The 18,870-nt window shown below is 50.5% G+C and overlaps 1 protein-coding gene across 4 annotated transcripts; it reads right to left on the minus strand.

The window, feature by feature from the left end:
- Nucleotides 1-408: 408 nt before the first annotated feature.
- Proz (protein Z, vitamin K-dependent plasma glycoprotein) lies at nucleotides 409-13,943 on the minus strand. Of its 4 annotated transcripts, none has more exons than NM_001309433.1 (8): nucleotides 13,779-13,876; nucleotides 11,755-11,918; nucleotides 10,122-10,146; nucleotides 9,382-9,495; nucleotides 7,816-7,947; nucleotides 7,381-7,472; nucleotides 4,664-4,781; nucleotides 409-3,229 (listed from the first exon to the last, which is right to left on the minus strand). In NM_001309433.1, exons 1-8 carry the CDS (start codon nucleotides 13,858-13,860, stop codon nucleotides 2,736-2,738), a joined length of 1,221 nt encoding a protein of 406 aa, NP_001296362.1. In that variant the 5' UTR covers nucleotides 13,861-13,876; the 3' UTR covers nucleotides 409-2,735. The 4 variants fall into 4 exon arrangements, with proteins under 4 accessions (NP_001296362.1, XP_087444649.1, XP_087444650.1 ...); XM_087588523.1 differs by having other exon boundaries at nucleotides 1,440-3,229; nucleotides 7,846-7,947; nucleotides 13,779-13,938; XM_087588524.1 differs by lacking the exon at nucleotides 9,382-9,495 and having other exon boundaries at nucleotides 1,440-3,229; nucleotides 13,779-13,943.
- Between the last annotated feature and the right edge of the window lie 4,927 nt (nucleotides 13,944-18,870).

The following is an 18,870-nucleotide window of genomic DNA, read 5'->3' on the forward strand; positions in this document are numbered from 1 at the left end:
GTGGACAGCTTGTATTCCCCACATGGCCATCTCCAGCAGCTGAAGCTGGGTTCCACAGGAAGCGGTGCCTTGAGTTATGAATTTTACCATTCTCCAGCTGAGAACATTGCCTGTGCCACGTCCCTGGTCATGTCCCATGACCCCAAGACGTACCCTCTGAACCGGTAGCTACGATGTGCAGAGAAGCGTCTGGCATTGAGTATGGCCCCTATCTGGCAGTGCTGATGACCTGTCCAGTGCTGAGCCTGCCCTCCCGTGTCCTCTGAGTCCTCTCTACAGTGTTAACTGTGCAGAGCTACCATGAGAAGCTGACCCAATGAAGTGGCATCCTTGCAACTGTTCAAATATTGGGGTTGCTATGAGCAACCTGGATCCCATCCTTCAGAGTTTAGAAGCCACAGAACCAACTTTTCAGGCTGCTCCACGTAATTTATTAAACAGTGACATCCCAAGTCAGAACCTGAGTGAGATGATGAACAGTTGAACTTGGCAGTAAAGAAGCAATGTGTGCTCATGTGCTGTCTCCACAGTGTGTGCTTGTGTGCTGTCTCCACAGTGTGTGCTCGTGTGCTGTCTCCACAGTGTGTGCTCGTGTGCTGTCCCCACGGTGTGTGCTCGTGTGCTGTCCCCACGGTGTGTGCTCGTGTGCTGTCCCCACGGTGTGTGCTCGTGTGCTGTCCCCACGGTGTGTGCTCGTGTGCTGTCCCCACGGTGTGTGCTCGTGTGCTGTCCCCACGGTGTGTGCTCGTGTGCTGTCCCCACGGTGTGTGCTTGTGTGCTGTCCCCACACTGTGTGCTTGTGTGCTGTCCCCACACTGTGTGCTTGTGTGCTGTCCCCACACTGTGTGCTTGTGTGCTGTCCCCACAGTGTGTGCTTGTGTGCTGTCTCCACAGTGTATACTTGTGTGCTGTCCCCACACTGTGTGCTTGTGTGCTGTCCCCACACTGTGTGCTTGTGTGCTGTCCCCACACTGTGTGCTTGCGTGCTGTCTCCAGTGCCCTGTGTGTGAACTCCAATGTGGCACACAGACCCATACATTGTGGCTAATTTGCATCAACATCAAACACTCACACTTAACCCTTGCCCAAGGATACACTGGTTTGTTCCCTTATACTTGTTTTTGTGAGACAGTGTCTTACTCTGCAGCCCAGTCTGTCTTCAGATTTGGGGTTCCCTACCTCGGCCTCACTTCACCTGGCTTTCCCTCCCCCCTTTAAATGTCATCATGCTATACCTCAGCTATTCCTCTTTGAGATGAGGGTGCCAAGGCCCAGGACACTAGGATCTTCATAAGCACAGCCTCACTGGCCACATGGCTGAGCTGCAGGGCTCCAGCACTCCCGGGAGCTGCTGAGGGCTTCACTCAGTGTCTAGTGCATCCTTGTCAGAAGGTCCACGGCCCTCTTCCAGTATTAAGCCTGCTCGCCTCTTCCTGGCCGTCAGTGGGCCATATCAAATCAGAATGGGGTTACCCTTTTGTCTCCCTGGGAGCTCCGAGAAGCTCCTGTTTCAGAGATGTCTGTTACAGTGTGGTTTGTGACACACCAACTGTGACGTAACCATGTGTGTTCACGGCCTCTCTCCACCTAGCTCCCACTCAGTAACTTAGCTGGTTTACGACAGACACTGATTACTTCACAGTTCCTAATCTTTTTCTCCCCCTGAAGCCCTTTGTTTAGATAAAAATTACCAAGGCAACTTCCTGATGGCTAGCTTTCCCAGGGCCAGAAGATCTGTGCTAGCTGCAAGGACGCAAAGGCAGCAACAGTCTTAGCAGTGTAGACCCTGATCCACTATACTGACATGCCAAGCAGGACGTGCACACTGCTGCCATCGGGGCATGAGTGTTATGGGGTAAATAACTGCTTCCTGGTTGATTTTGAAGCCTCCTCCACAGGGATTCCATGCTTGAAGCTATCATCTTTGTCAAAAGCTTGTGACTGGGGGTGGGTGGGGGGTGTCATAGGCCTAGGGTAGAAGCTGCTAGTGTTACTTTGCTAAATGGTCATGTTAAAAATCACCCTCTAAATGTGTTCATATCCTTAGAGCTGGACTGTTCACAGAAGCTTCTTTTATAATGGGCCGAGATTAATGCAAAGCTGCAAAGTCAGTCAAAGCATTGAGAGTAAGGGGCCAAGTGCTCAGTCCTAAGTGGGACATCTTAATCAACAGGCCGCAACTCTCCCCTTCCCTTGTACCCTCACCTCCGCCTCCACCAGGCTTAGGGAACTTTGTGGAAGGGAATCAGGAAGAGCATACAGTGAGGAATGGCCTGAAGTGCTGTCTTCTGGTCACACAGACTCACAGCAGCTGTGGTGACCTGTTCAAGGCTGCACAAGATCAAGCCAATGGGATTGTGGCATAGATGGGCATCCACTGTCACACTCCTCCCTGGGGAGCTGTTGGCAGTCGAAAGCTGCTGGGGGGGGGGAGGAAAATTACGTTTTTGAGGATGCTCCAGCGGCTGGCCCGTCACCATACACACAAAGATAGCGCTAACTGAACTTAGTGGGTTCTCAGAAAGAAGACATGTAGGAGAGACACATTGAGGGAAATATAAATGGGGTTGGAGAAGGGAAACAGGGTGTGGGTGTGGTCACATTTCATTGTATGCGTGTAAGAAATTCTCAAGAATAAAGAAAAATGTAAAGTCCCAAGGAACGAGAGGCCATCTTCCAGTGGTAACTGTGACAGGATTTGACTGCTTGGCAGCCATCGTAATCTAAGTCATCAGCTACTTCATGATCTGGTTAAACCACATGGAGTATCTCGGGACTGAGGTGAGGAGGAGCATGTGTGATTGCCCTGGTGGTGGCGGCGAGCTTAGGATCCCTGTGAGGAACCAGGTGCCCTTGTGCTGGCGGGTCACCACACTTCCTTCCACCCAAGGCCCCATCACTTCACTGCCCTTCTCACAGCTTGTCCTCGTAGTGACGGTTACATTCAGGATCTGTCCACATTCCTCCCCATCTGTTTGTGTGACCGAAAGCATCGTCAGTGTGCGATCCAGGTCTATGCCATTAAGCATCCAGCCGCTGAGGACACCCTTCGTTCCAGGGATAAGGACATGCTCTGCAAAGTCCCTCTCTGGGACACAGACAGGGAGCGCTGGGATGGGACACTGCAAGGGTTTCTCCAGCTCGAGCAGTGAGACATCGTTCTCCCCCGTCTCCTTGTCGTAACGCATGTGCACGTGGGCGCTCTTGATCCTGATCTGCTGGTCATCATCTGAAACCATGAGCAAACCACCCAGCTTACATTGCTTTGTCTTCAATGGTGAGACAGCCGCCAGGGACTAATTGCTCAGTGAGACCCTGGCGGGGCAGCAGCACCGTTCTTTGGGGACACAAGTGCAGATAACAGAGTGGGCCAAGCCGACTCGTTTCCTGGGCCTCATCACACTGTCCTCTAAAAAAGTCAAATGTTTATTCTGGAACACAGAACTGCACGGGGAATGGGGAGCGGTTAGAAAACAGGAGACGCTGAAAAGAAACAGCTCCAGGGCAGACTGAACGCACTGCTCAGGGTTTCTAGACACATTTGGCTTGTTCAGTTGGGGTCTCAGCTAATAGCTTGTTTCCACGAGTATTTAAGGACAAGCGGTGAGACGCACTCACTTCAAGGCTCGAATTTGCTGTTAAGTACATCCATGGCCGATGCTAGGGCCTTTCCAACGGGGGAAATGATTTAGGGATGGAGAATGGAGCTACAGGTAAGTCTTGAGATGGGACAGGATTACAGCCCAAGATGATAGGAAGTCAGGATTTGAACCCAGCCCCTCTGGCCTTCAGCCAGCCCTCCATGTCCAGGTAGTGGCTCCACTGCTGGGACTTGTCCATGCTAAATGCTACTTAGCACTGGCCTGCTGTGTCCACATTCTACTAGTCATGTCTTGTTTGTCTGTGACACTGGCCTGCTGTGTCCACATTCTACTGGTCATGTCTTGTTTGTCTGTGACACTGGCCTGCTGTGTCCACATTCTACTGGTCATGTCTTGTGTGTCTGTGACACTGGCCTGCTGTGTCCACATTCTACTGGTCATGTCTTGTGTGTCTGTGACACTGGCCTGCTGTGTCCACATTCTACTGGTCATGTCTTGTTTGTCTGTGACACTGGCCTGGTGTGTCCACATTCTACTAGTCATGCCTTGTTTGTCTGTGACACTGGCCTGCTGTATCCACATTCTACTAGTCATGTCTTGTTTGTCTGTGGCACTGGTCTGCTGTGTCCACATTCTACTGGTCATGCCTTGTTTGTCTGTGACACTGGCCTGCTGTATCCACATTCTACTAGTCATGTCTTGTTTGTCTGTGGCACTGGTCTGCTGTGTCCACATTCTACTAATCATGTCTTGTTTGTCTGTGGCACTGGTCTGCTATGTCCACATTCTACTAGTCATGTCTTGTTTGTTTATGGCACTGGTCTGCTGTGTCCACATTCTACTGGTCATGCCTTGTTTGTCTGTGACACTAGCCTGCTGTATCCACATTCTACTAGTCATGTCTTGTGTGTCTATGCTTGCAGTTTACAACCATCTCAGTATTTCTGATGCTGTTTTGTGTCTTTTCCAGTAGGATTTCCAGTAGGATTCATTTCATCCCTCTGTTGGATTGCTTCATTTATGAGCGCTTCACTTATAAAGCTCACAGAAGAGACACTCACCTGCTTTCACACTGAGGTTGCTGTGCAGTAACGAGCACTTCGCTGTTGTCAGCACGAAGTTTTCCTGGAGTAACACGCCAGCACAGAAGTCCTCTCCTTCAGAATTTGTTAATCTGACCTTTCAAAAAAGAAAAAGAAAATGGCTGTGAGGAGCCAATGTGACATCAGGGGGCAGTAAGGCTGGGTGGGTGTCCTGGGCACGTGGGGCAGTCAGTCAGTGTCCACATCCCACTGCCTCTTCCATGGCCATCAGCACTGCTGACGGTGGCCTTGCTGACAGAGTCGAGTAATAGCTGTCAGATTTCCCCTCCCCCTGGAACAAGGGAAACAGATGGGATTGAAGGGCTGGTCACCAGGGATGCTGAAAGTCTATCAGGGGCCAGAGCTTGTGTGACTTCTGAGTTTGCATGGTGCAGAGCAGGATGGATAACTCAGGCAGAGTCCACCGAGTGGCAAGGGAGTGGAGAGCCCTGGGAGACACCATGGTGGGCGGTAGCTGTGGGATGGACAGGATGCTAAGGAGCTCAGGCTCCGCCCCATTGTCAGGAGCCTCGTGCATTTGTTTACGGAGAGAAACTACTTAAGGCCAGGGAAGCTCGTTCCAAAGGGTCAGTGGGACAGTTCAGGGCTCAGGAATGCTGAAAGTAATGTGTTAGACCAGCTGGTTGAAAATGTAGCCAAGCTACATTTGGTATACACAGCAGGGTCCTGTCTCTGTAGGGGAAGCAACTGGCCCTAACCACTGCACCAGCCTTCCCCAGCAAAGCCTACAAGGGAGGTACAATTCCATTAAGCCGTTTCCAGGCATCTTACCATGTTTCAGAGCATCGCTGAAACAAATTGATAGAGCACAAGGCTTTCTGTAGATAATAAGTTATAGCTCACAAGCTCTGCCACCCATTAGTAGTCGCCAGGCAGAAAACCATGATCCGTGTTCCATACTGAGGAGAAAAGTCAACCCAGCTGACTCAGAATGAACTGTTAGGTGGGGCACAATGTAAGAGCGATAAAGCAGCTTTGACTATTCCAGAAACTCAAATAACTAAGTAGAGGGGAAAAACACAAGTTAAAAGGAGGTGATGGACAGACTACAGACTGTGGATTAACAGACTGGATGCGGCAAATGCAAAGACTACTGACCTTGAGGATGACGGTGGACATGATTCAGATTAAGACAGGAGCCTAGAAGCTCACCCAGTCACACTGTGTGCACACACCCACACTGTGTCCACACCCCAGGCCTGTCTGGGGCCATTAACAGTCTGATAAGCATAGTTCTAGATCCTTTTGCAGCAGATGGAGACAGTTATTGAAATCCATAACTGGTCAGACACAGAAGGTGAGCATGGGGTCCCCATACGCACTTGATACATCCTCAGTGCAACCCCTAGCCCTATCCTTTAGACTCAGGGGGATTTGAGGAACGCAGTAGAAGGAATTATAAAATCCGGAGGACCAGGAGGCCTGTTCTGAGGTAACTAGTTCTAGACAAGACAGGGAAACTACACCCAGGAAATAGCACCAGTGTAGCTGCCTAAACAATTCTGCATAATGGCAGCTAGCACGGGTGGAGAAACCTCACAAAGAGCCTACTCCTAAATGAAGAGCAGTCAGTCCATGAGCACTGAGAGAAGAATCTGTTTTCTTCTGGGACCAGCTAATAGGTTATTCCATCCCAAGTGGTCAGCCCTAAACACATGTACATACAAGCAACTTCAGACAGATTTAATAGATACGTGTGTTCCCCAACTCCCTCTCAAATTAATGACCTCTTCCTCTTTAATTATTATTGCAACACACACACACACACACACACACACACACACACACACACACACACACTACTGGGTCCATTTGATGTTGCATATATATGTATATGTATATATATATGAATGAAATAAAATCTGATTTATTTTATATTTACATATATTTGGTATATATTTAGACTGAATTAAGAACATTAAAGCTATTTTTACCTGTTCTTACTTATATCCGTGTGACTACTAGAAATTTCTTCACAGCCTACCTGGTGGGTACTATACCCCCTTTGAGCAGGCTTTTCTATGGAAGGTAATGAAGCAGAGGACCAGGTTGCCATAGAGATACATGAATAGAGTGAAAAATAGGGAAGTCAAGGCCAAGATGGTGGCATAGAACCACAAGGACCAAGCAAGGCCCATGTTGCGGTGACAAAGCAGAGCAAGCAAGAACTTGATTACTGGCCAACTAACTGAAGGGTGACAGTGAGGGGCATGGAACTGATGGACAGGGGGAATCCTATACATTGTTGCCAAGTCGCGAGTGATACCTGGCAAGAGCACTGTCAGGTGAGCAGGCCTCCAGTGCTTAAATTCTAAGTCAGTCAGAAAAGGGGAACAAAGAGAAATGGGCTGAAACATAGTAGCTTTGAGTCCAGGAAGGGGGTGCATCAGGGGCTGCGCTCAGTCAGCCGCCTGCCCTGGTGCTCCACTGTGGCACAAGACATAAAGAGAAAGCCATTGGTCAGACACACATGGTGTATCCTGGTGGATGGAACCAACAGAACTCCTAATGAGGAGCTAATGGTGCAGAGAGCCCAGTTTGCCCTCTGGGAGAGCCAGTGGAGCTCAGGAGAGAGCTTTCCTAACTCACTTAGTAGTTACCTCTTTGGGGCAAGAAAATAGAAACAACAGAATGGAGTTTGTAACAAAACAGAAGCTGTTGCGGAGTGTTATTACCTGCCACGGGAAGCTAGGCCAACTCCGGCAGATGTCGTCTGTCATTTGTGTCCTGATGTGCTGGGAAGTCAGGGCCCCGCATGCACATTTGTCTTCAGTTGTGGGTGACATGGGGGAGAAAAGCAGTATCTTCTGAGCAGACGTGGGGTCCACAGCGGCACTGACCTAAAGTCTCATCTGAGTGCTGGCAGACTCGAGGTCATTGGTGCCCATGGGGAGCAAGGTAAGGCTGAACTGCCTGCTCCCGGGATTACTTATGGGGCAGCTGTGGATAATAAGAGTAACGGGCCTTCTGACACAGAGCACATCCAGCCTATGGTTGCTCTACCGTGGAGGCCAGAACCCGGAGTCAGCAACTACATCCAACTAACTACAGCGCTCCAGCCCCTACTCGTGAGGCAGAGGGTGGGCGACTGCCTACCTCTGAGAACTCACCACTTGGACTGCATGATCTGTGGTCCTCACCCAGCTTGTAGCCCTTGGCACAGCTGCACATGTAGGATGACTGCCCTGGGTGGCAGAAATGCTGGCATCCGTCCGTCCTCTCTAGGTGACATTCATTTTTAGCTGAAAGGGAAGGAGAGGGTCAAACTAGCCATGCTGGTGTGTCAGTCCGTGTCATTGATTCCCGGTGCATGGGTCTGGCTTGCCTGCTCTGCTGTTGCTTGTATGTTACATGTCCAGGGGAAATATAAACACGGTACTACATCTACAGTCCTGACTCTCTCCAGGCCTCATAGAAAGCTTCCCACACTCAAGCGCCCCAGGAGAGCTCGTGGAGACGCAGTGAGGTGGCACCTATGTTTGGCCTCAGGAGGAGTCCCATGCGGGCGTCTTCCACTGCCCTAGCATCTATGTTCCTGGTTGTTTCCTTTCCTAACGCAACAGGTGCTATCTTTAGATGGTTCCTAAGGAACAGAAATGGGACCGAGAGTGGGTCAGAGCCCAGGACAGATGGCTGAGCAGTGGAGGAGGGGCTAAAGTCCTTCAGCACAGTCTAGGTGGACCACTCCCAAAGCATCACCAGGGAGGTGATGGCCTGGGAATCTAGTTGAGAGCAAAGGACCTGTTCTCCACAGAGCTGGCTCTGAGCTGCCAGAAACACTCTTTATTCCCATAGCCACCAATTGTCAGGAATCCATTCTCTTGGCTCCATGACATCATTTGCATGGGTATTATGGGACTGTTCTTAGTCAGGCCTGGTGCTACAGGTCTGTCCATCATAGCTACTTTGATGTCTGAGGGAGGAGGACCATTAGTTCAAAGACTGCCTGGACTATGTAGTAAGTCCCTTTATTTATTTTTTATTTATCTGAATGTTTTGCATATATGCGTGCAGTGCCCACAGAGATCAGAAGGAGGTACCAGACTCCTCCTGGGACTGAGGTTAAAGAAGGTTGAGAGCGGCCCTGTGGGTGCTGGGAATCGAACCTGGAAGAGCAGACAGCCTTTTTAACCCGTGGGCCATCTTTCTAGCCCCATGCATATCAAGTTCAAGGCCAGCCTGGGGAACTTACTCAGACCCTGATCAAAATAGAATGTTAAAAGGCCTGGAGATATTGCCCAGTGGAAGAGAGTTTGCCTGCACATATGGGACCCTAGAATCAATTCCTAAAATTCAAGAAACAAAGGCTATTTATTTATGAAGCTTTGCCTTGCTTTCTCTCTATCTAGAGTATCCCCTGACTGGCATACCAGTCAGACACAGTTGTGTACTGCCCTTCCAGCTTGGATGCCAATTATGGACTAGGGGGAATGGTCAGGAAAGAGGAGAGGAGACCCCTATGCTGTGAAATTTTTCAACAGAGGTAGGGCCAGACAGTAGGGTCACAGGATACGGCCAGGACCTGGGGCATGATTTCCAGGGTGGGGCAGAATAGGGGAACCAAGGAGCCCCCTGAGATGAGTGTATCACGGTTCCTGGGCACCCTCCTGTGCCTGAGCTAGCTGCTGTGACTTCCAAGAAGGCCCCTCGTGGATTGGGAATGGACGGCACCTCACCCATTGCACAAGTCTTGCCCTCATAGCCGGGGGCACACGTGCAGCTGAAACTGCGGATGTGGTCCTTACATGTCCCGTTGTTGAGGCAGGGCTGGGAGATGCACGGAAAGCCACCTACGGAAGAAGGGCCTCTGAGACTGCACTGTGGACTCTGAGCCAGGACCCCGAGCTTCTCCACCAGGGTAGAGGAGGCCATGTTCCAGGCGCTTCCTGTCCCACTGTGCCATGTGACCCCTATGCATCTCTCGACATTACTATCATGCACCCAATCTCCCATTCATTTCAAAGTGTCCTTGAGCTCACCCACCCTACATTCTCCATTAAGCCTTACACCTCTTTCTGCTGACACCCATCCCATGCTCCTCCTGAGGATAGCCTGCAGAGCAGACCCCGAGACAAACATCAGGGTTCCAGCCACAGTTCTCTCATATGGTGCACAGCCAAGGTCTGACCCAACAACTTCTGGCCTACAGCTTGCTCCTTCCCAGAAGTTGGACAAGCTATGAGGTTGGGAGGAAGGAGCAATCCTGTCTGTTGCCTGAGCCCTAGCTGCCTGGGAACCCCCAGATATCAAAACCAGAGGCCTCACTGTGGTCCTCACCAATGTCCTTCCCTGGCAGACACCCTGTCCCTCTCAGGAGCCAGAGGCTTAGAATATGAGTCCATGGGCCTCAGCAGAGACCCATCTCAGAGCTGAAGAGGAAGGAACACAGGCCAGAGAGAGCTGGAAGGGCACTCACCACTGTACTGACTCCAGAACTCATCCTGTGGAAGCAAAAAGTAAGAATGTTACCACATTCTTTCTGTATTCAGTCTACCATGGATGGTGCACTGGCTGGTTCTGTGTGTCAACTTGACTCAAGCTGAAGTTATCACAGAGAAAGGAACCTCCCTTGAGGAAATGCCTCCATGAGGCCCAGCTGTAAGGAATTTTCTCAATTAGTGATCAAGGGGGTACACAACGCATTGTGGGTGGTGCCATCTCTGGGCTGGTGGTCTTGGGTTCTATAAGAGAGCAAGCTGAGCAAGCCAGGGGGAGCAAGCCAGTAAGTAACATCCCTCCATGGCCTCTGCATCAGCTCCTGCTTCCTGACCTGCTTGAGTCCCAGTCCTGACTTCCTTTGGTGATGAACATCGATGTGGAAGTGTAAGCTGAATAAACCCTTTCCTCCCCAGCTTGCTTCTTGGTCATGATGTTTGTGCAGGAATAGAAACCCTGACTAAGACAGATGGACTCAGGGGTGAGAATGCATGGATTTTACTCGCTTGTTGAGATGATGTGGGTTTTTCGTGTATGGTTTCTATTTACACGGAACAGGAGTGGAATACTCTATGGCAGGTTACTGACCATGTCTCACAGGGAGGGGGTGAAGTGCGTGAGCACAGGAAGCTACGCTGTGCCTTGTTTCCGGCCACTTTCCCACCTCACTCTACAGAAATAGATGCATCGTGTCGGTCTGAAATCTTGACTTTGTTTTCCCAATAAGCTGTTATAATTGTGAAGGCTCGTGGGGGTGGGACTAGAGCAGAGGCCTCGTCCAAATGAGCTATTCAGACGCGTGGCATGTCCCCAAACCGTACCTCCTAACGATGTGTGGATGATGTCACAATTGCTGTTCCCCTCACAGATTGGAATTTAGGGCAGGTTACTTAAAAACTTTTCCTTGCTTTCTCTAGATGACAGTTGGGCTGTTCCAGAAGGATCCTCTATAGCCTAGGGGCCTTTAGGAAACTATAATTAAAAATATTTAAACACTCTATAGAAAAGAGGTTAATGTTTTATTCACAAACAGTTTTAAATATTGCTACATTTACATGTGAAACTGTCACAGCTCTGGGAATTGAACCAGGACCTCAGGCAGGACAAGCACTCCACCGGCGTGCCACACCCCGGCCTGGGAAATTGTTATTAAATGCTTTACAACCAAATTCTGAAGTATTTATGTGGAAATAGTCGTCGTTGCTTCAGTTTTGGCTCCCTCTCTCTGCTTGTGGCAGACCTTATGAATAATTAAAAGTGTCGAATTCTTACCCGATTGTCTAGTGTGCATGCATGTGTGAGGAAAGAAGCCACTTATGGATCGTGGGGAATGTGCTCGCTGTGTGTCTGTAAGGGAAAGGTTTCGTCTTCCTAAAATTCCCCTGGCACGTGCAAGCGGCAGAGTGCTTTGGTCGTGGCGTGATGGACAGGTCTCCTCAGCTAGGCAGCCTGACCAGAAGGGAGTGTAGAGAGAGTGGGGTCCTCGGTCCCTGCCATCTCTAGGGCTGGCTTCTCATCTGTGAGGTCAGGCTTGCGCCAACCCCACCATAAGAAAATGGACTAACTGATCCCGAGCCAGCTGTGCCTGAACCGGGCCCCGAGGGCTTTCGTACCGTGCTGGCGTCATTTTCAAACACTTCTCTTGCCTCCTCGAGGTTGCAGATTTCCTCGTAACACTCCCTTTCTAGGTTCCCCTGGAGGAATTCTTCCAGGAGGTAAGAACTGGCCCGCCTCCATCTCAGCAGAATGTTGTTTGCCTCCGAGGCTGGAAGAAACACTGCAGAGAGGCAGGACAGTGTGAGCAGGAGCCCTCTCTCACCCAGGGCCTCAGCCAGCGCATGCTGCTCCCCCCTGGTCAGCAGGGCCTGCTCTGAGCATCCCCAGGACCAACTGCTTACATCTCAGCTGGGCATGTACTTTCCATTGGTTGAGTGAGTGGATGGCCCTTGTAAGATTTGGGCAGACACATTGGCATTTTGTGGATAGAGGATCCAGGCCCAGAGAAGCCATGATCATCTAGGTAAGCGTCCACACAGTAGTAGGAGGACATGGGCAGGAACACCATTGTTTGCTTCAGTGTTATCTACCCTGGTAATTTTAAATCTTGCAACACCTGTGGGCAGACGCACAGCAGGTAAGGGCTTCATGGAGAGTGGAGGGTGTCCATGTGTGAACAAGAAATACAGGAATGCAGGCATTGAGTGGCTTCTCCACAGTAGGAAGGAATCCTGGCCAGGCAGGCAGGCAGACAGACAGACAGCTCTGGGGACCGGGTGTACTAGGGTAGGCTAAGTCGCTCCTTCAGGCACAGCTCAGACCCACACAGTTTTCCTTCCTGCACATTCACAGGATAGAATTGGGCTCTGAGCTCCTCCTACCCTTGCTGCCACTTTGGACACTTAGAGCAGTGGTCTGAGGAGAGGACCGGCTGCCAGGAAGATGCACACAGTTTGGCATTGATGTGGCAACAAGGTTTTGTCCACCTCAGGGACAGTGATGCCATCACAGGGCTTAGAGACACGGTCCTGCTCACCAGGAGCACCTAGCTCACAGTCACTGTCAACAGGATGACGGCAGGTATGCAAGCCATCTTTTTTGGGCGATCTTTTCCCCCAATACCGCTGAGGAAAGTGCCAAGTAGCCCCATTTGGCTAAGATTGTGTAGACGTGGACCACAAGGCTTGGCAGGCTCAACCCAACAACAGTGATTTTCTGAGCAGCTCTGTGCTCAGGCTTGGGTGCGTGTGGAGAGTGGGCAGATAGAACTTGCCCGTGTGGGCTCCACCCTCACAGGAAGTTGGCGTTTAGCAACCGTTCCACATGGAGTGACTGGTGAGGACGAGTGTCAGGCCTGGATGGGGGGAGTGCGGAAGTCAGAGAGAGTGAAGATCAGTGGCCCGGAACCACAACACAGAAGGCCCTGCAGAGTCTCAGAGGGGCCAGGAGTGCCACAGAAGGCTTCGACGCTCCAGGGTAGAGAGAGCGATATGGATCCAGGCTCGGGTTGGCTGCCCCACAGCCTCTGGCACAGAACAAGAACACCCGACATGTACATGGACAGGCTACAGCCTAGCTTTGGCTAAGGTGTTCCCAGCCTGGTCTCGTCCTGCACAACTTAGGCTGTACTTGGCCTGTTAAGGCCCCTGTTCCTCTCAGCAGCTGTTACCACACTGACTTTCAGGAGGGAGAGTGAGAACACGGCTTGTCCTTTCAGACCCCTACAGACAAGATCATCTACAGAAGCATTGAGTGTCCCGAGGATGAGATGGCTAGGTCTGGTGATTCATTCCTGTGGTTCTAGCACGTGGGAAACTGAGGTGGGGGATTGCCAAGAGCTGAAGAGAGCCTGAACTGTAGAAAGTTCCAGACCAGCTTGGACTATAGAAATAAGACTCTGACTTAAGAAAATGTCTTGCCCTGCAGTTACTTGATGTGCCAGAGTGGGTTGGTACCCAGGGGGCCTTTCCCCTTTTCAGAGGAGAAGGGGAAGAGGGGTAGGGGAGGGGCTGTGTGATGGGCGGACTGGGAGGAAGGGGGGGCTGCAATCAGGTTGTAAAGTGAAAGAATAAATAAATTAACCGGGGTGGGGGCGGGGAGAGAAAATGTTCTTTAAAAGAACAAAACAGCAAATGCCTACCTGACAGCTCCACCTGGTGCAGGGCGAGGGTGAGGACGAAGGAGAGAATGAAACCCCGGTGCAGTGAGATGCAGTCAGCCATGCTGACCCAGAGCCTGGCTGGCTCAGGCAGAGCAAAGTCTGCAGGTAACCAAAGTCCAGGGCTTCGGGAAGCACTGTGGTCAATGTGTGCCTTAGTACACATAGAGCGTCTAGATGACCCATGGACCCCGCCCGGCGTTGATGGCTTGCAGAAGAGGCTCCTTCTCACTGTGCTCCCCTCCTGCCTTTATGGTTAGGGAGAGGTAGACACCGAGGGGCCTCTGCATCGGTCGGATCCTTTCCCTGCAAGGCGCCTTCCTGGGTCTGGACACAGCACTGAGTAGGGAGGAGGTTACCACAGGGATGTGTAGTCTTACAAGGGAGGGGGCACATGGAGTGAACAGAGAAGGGGATTTTACAGTGCAAAATCCCATGATGGAGACGGGCAGGTGAGAGGCCTCGGTGAGAGCGCACAGTGCGATCTGAGGCACGTGGGAGGAAACCAGGAGGCGTGACTGGAGCCACACTCGCAGGGACACGGGAGTAGGGGTACATGAAAGTATCATGAGCAATGGGTCCTTCTACCAGTGCGCTGGTGCCTGTATCTTTGGTTGACTGTAGGACACTCGCAGGGGCAAAACTCGAATGACACCTTTAATAAATAATAAATAAACACGATTATTTATTAAGATAGAGAGGGAAGGAGACAGAGAGGGCAGCACCCTATCTTCAACACAAACACTGTGGAGTTGTTTTCTAAAAGTTGGATGAGAAGCAAATTCAACTGTATCTGTAGTGAGTGACCTAAGCTGGAAATTAATTTTCTAGGATCAAGCAGGGTGACGTACAGGCAGTCTGGAGGTCTCTGCGCTGCCTCCTAGGAAAAGGCTGGAGAGATTTGTCTGTGGGGAATCCATCCCACGTGGACATTTACACACCATTAACAACTGTTAAAACCAAGAACAGCAGCTTGAGAATAGGGATCCAAATCCTTCTGGTCAGCACTCAGGGAGCTCTGAGGAAGAAGAGGTGGGGAATCTGTAAGAGCCCGAGGGGACACAAGACAACAAAGAAACTGGGCCTTCTCGATACAGTGGGACAGACTCACGTGTGAACTCAGAGACGTGGCAGCATGCAGGTCTAAGCTAGATGGCTTCCAGCGCTGGGAGGGGAGGTAGACACAAGCACCACCAGGAACCCAGAAGTTATCTCTAGTTGGCAATTGCTCTCAAAGGAAAAGTGAGTTTTCCCCAACGGAGTCCCAGTAGGTGTACAAACCACACTTAAAGACAGGTCCTACACCCAGTAGATGGCCAACACAAAACCAGCTCAATGAGGAGTTGGGGATTTAGCTCAGTGGTAGAGCGCTTGCCTAGCAAGTGCAAGGCCCTGGGTTCGGTCCCCAGCTCCGGAAAAAAAGAAAAAAGAAAAAAAAAAAAACCAACTCAATGGTATTTTTGGAGGGTTTGTTTGTTTGTTTGTTTGTTGACTTTTGGGGGGATTTTTTTGGTCACATGATGCTCCAGCTGGGCATTTCTTTCTTACCTCACGGGCCTTTTGATTATACATTATGGCCTCAGATTTTGTGTTTTTATGGTGCCTCTGTGTGGGCCTCCCCATCTGTGTATGTTTCTTGTGCTTTTTCTTTGGCTTTTTAAAAAAAATGTTCCTTTTAATCGTATTGTATATGTAGAATTTATCAGAGTAGCTTACAGACAGGCCCTTCTGGTCTGATAATGGCTGTCTTCGGTCCAGGACCAGGATCCAAACGCCGTTCAGTATCCAGGGCTGGATGTCTCAGCTGCTGTTCGATGTACACCAGGCTCCTGAAGAGGGAGACATTCCAGCCGAGGGACTGGCTTGCCAGCCAGAGTGAGGCTAAACAGCAAAGTGAACAAGCTTCCGTCTCCTGCGTCCTTTACATAGGCTGCCGGCAGAACACGTGGCCTGGATTAAAAGTGGGTCTTCCCACTTGGAAAAGATCCAACCAAGGGAAAAGTCCCCCACAGGTGTGCCCAGCCACTTAGTTCTCAGTTTATTCCAGATAGAGTCTTTGACCCAAGAAGAACCATCACCGGCCCTAAACGCTCAGACTCGGCATCTCTGGCCTCAGCTATTTCTGACAGTTCTGGGCTAATATCACCTGGTCACCACCCCCCCCCCCCGAAGGATTTTGTCCTCTGTCTTCCCCTGCCACCTAGGACCACTTTAAGTGAATTCTTTGGATGAAATCGAGGCCCAGGCATGGGGAGCAAATTCCCAGAGGTGTTGCCATACTGCTCAGAGCTGAGGAGAGAAGCGCAGGCCTGCTATGTTTGACCTCCTGGCTCACCCACTCTTTAGGCATAGGGTGATAGACAGCAGGTCCACTCTAGAATCAGCTTCCCCAAACCATCCAGGATATAAAACCACGGAAGACATCTGGGGCTCAGGTTCCTTAGCACCAAGAGGGGCATGGTCTCTGTGGAAGCCACCCTCCCTCCGGGGCAAAGTCTTTTCTCCCTCTGCCATTTGCCAGTGAGAGGCCATTTTTATTTTATTTTATTTTATTTATTTATTTATTTATTTATTTATTTATTTATTTATTTATTTATGTTAGGTTCAGACTCCATTTTAGAGAACCTGACCTAAGTTTGAACTCAGGCAAACTAACAGGCTGGTACCTAGCATCCATTTCCAAGTTGACTCCCAATAAAACCAGAGCCTAGCTCCAGTCTGTAGGCTAATCCCCAACAACAAAGCCCACCCTCTGCCTAACGACCACCAAGACAGAGGGGAGTAGAAATTAAGTTTATGATAGGACTCCCAGCACCAGCCAATTATGTTAAAGGCCACAGGAACTCCCCAATTAGATGCCTGCACACTCAAACCCGCCTTGCTCCTTACCGTAAAGCCTTGCCCCAATAGATATTTGGGGCTCCCTGCCCCCCCACTAAAACCATCCTGCGTGACAGCGGTGCTCTGGGGTGACCCAAGTCAGCTGGAATAGAATAGAAGACCCTGCTGTGAGTTGTATCAGACTGGCTCCTGTCTGTGTTTTAGGGTTCGACCCTTCCCTACCACTACACTAGGTCTTATTTCTGGAATGGAAAGTATTCTTAGGAGCAGACTCTGCTCTTTTCTGTATCAGTTTAGAAACCACCACCATCTGCCCTGGCAATCTAGAATCTCATCGTTAGCATACCCAGGGAGCCTGAGTCCCCAATTGCTAGCACCCCGGGGGAGCCTGGTCCCCAACACCAGTACTCCAGGGAGCCTGAGTCCCCAATTGCCAGCACCCCAGGAAGTCTGAGTCCCCAAGATCCCCAATTGCCAGCACCCTTGGGGGAACCTGGTCCCCAACACCAGTACCCTAGAGCCTGTGCCCACATTGCCAGCACCACAGAGATTCTGGGTCCCAACTCTCAGAGCCACAAGGGGGAGATGCCTCACTAAATCCAGGATTAATCCAGCCCTGAGACTCAGTATCTGGATGATGAATTTCCTGCTTCTTTTGAAATTATTGGTGATTTTTTTCCCTTAATGTTTATTGTGGTAAAATGTGTATAAACTAAAAGTGTTCCTGAGTAAACTGACTTTTTAAAACATGGTCTTTTAAAATAATGTATTTATTTTGTATTTTAGGTGAATTAGAATTAGTGTTTTTCCTGCATGTGTGTCTGAGTAAGGAGTTGGATTCCCTGGGACTGGAGTTACAGGCATTTGTGTGCTGCCATGTGGGTGCCGGGAACCCCAGGTCCTTTGGCAGAACAGTCCGTGCTCTTCACAGCCCAGCCATCTCTCCAGCCTGAAAACTCATATGTTAATGTCCCCGTGGACTGACCCCACACCCACACAGAATATCCTGCTTGGCTTTCTGTTGATTCAGAGACCTGTGTGGATGCTGGCCTTGTCCTGGGGCTGTTGGAGCCTGGGAGTTCTTCTTCTGAAGGGCAGCCGCAAAGTCCATCCCTGGAGGCAGGTGAAACTGTGGTCGCCCACTGCTGACCTGCAGGCAGGGCCACTGGACTGTGCTACAGAGAAGGCGCTCTCCTCCGGTATTCACGTCACCGTCCCAGCTGCAGCCGCTGAGGTCAGCTCTGCTCTCAGACCCCAGACCTGCTCTCGGCCACTATGGTTCTAGGAAACCAAGTGTTGTTTTTGTTGACTTTTCCAAAGGTTGCAAAACCTGTTTACAAAGGACTCTGCCCAGCTCTTGATTTGGGGGAAATTTTGTACTGGAACCTTTAACCTTTGCTTAGGAAAGTTACGGAAAGCCAAGCTATAGGTACGTTTGGAATAAAAAGTTACTCTATTTACTGAGTGTAGGCTTGGTTTCCACAAACATTTATCTTGGGGCTTGGAAGCAATGGAAGTCTAGAGGGGACAGACATGCTCTGAACCCTGTCCAGCCACGTCAGGCCACTCGACGGACACCCGCTTTGATGGCATGATAGTGTCTGGAAGAGTTCCAGAAACCTCTGGGTTAGGCTCACTCTAGAGATTTAGAATTGAATGCCTTGGTTAAGACCATGACTTAGGTTTTGCAAAGACCCCGGTGGGCTCTCCTAATCAAAGCCAGGGCTAAGGCCCACATGTTGGTGGGGTGGGGCCTCTATTAGCAACTGGCGAGCTGACAATGAGCTCAGGAAGAAGGGCCTTGCACACTCGACATCACCCAGTTTAGGTCAGGGGAACTCCGTACACACTCACCGGGGAGCCCGTCTTGGAAAACTCTTGTGTGCTCTTACCACACAGCCCAGCCCAGCCCAAGGAGATAGCAAGCATGTGTACTCAACGTTCAGCTCCGCACGTCTGTGCACACTTGGCAGACAGCGTGGTGTGAGAAGCACCTGTACGCGATTAAAGTCAACGCGGCATAGGATTGTGCTTGCCTTGACTTAAAGGGTCCCTTTATTTAGACAAAGACCTTAGCCTTTCTTCCCAGGATCCTTTACTTTCAGTGGATGTCACGGAACCAGCAATTCCATGTTGCCTAGTTCCCAGAGGAGAGTGAGGGCTCTCTGGCTGGGATATGGGGTATCAGAGTCTGGGCCTCTCAATCTAAAACACCTGGTGAGGGGCTGAAGTC

This window comes from Rattus norvegicus, chromosome 16 (genome assembly GCF_021556685.1).
Source record: "Rattus norvegicus strain SHRSP/BbbUtx chromosome 16, alternate assembly SHRSP_T2T, whole genome shotgun sequence".
In the NCBI taxonomy this organism is placed as follows: domain Eukaryota; kingdom Metazoa; phylum Chordata; class Mammalia; order Rodentia; family Muridae; genus Rattus; species Rattus norvegicus.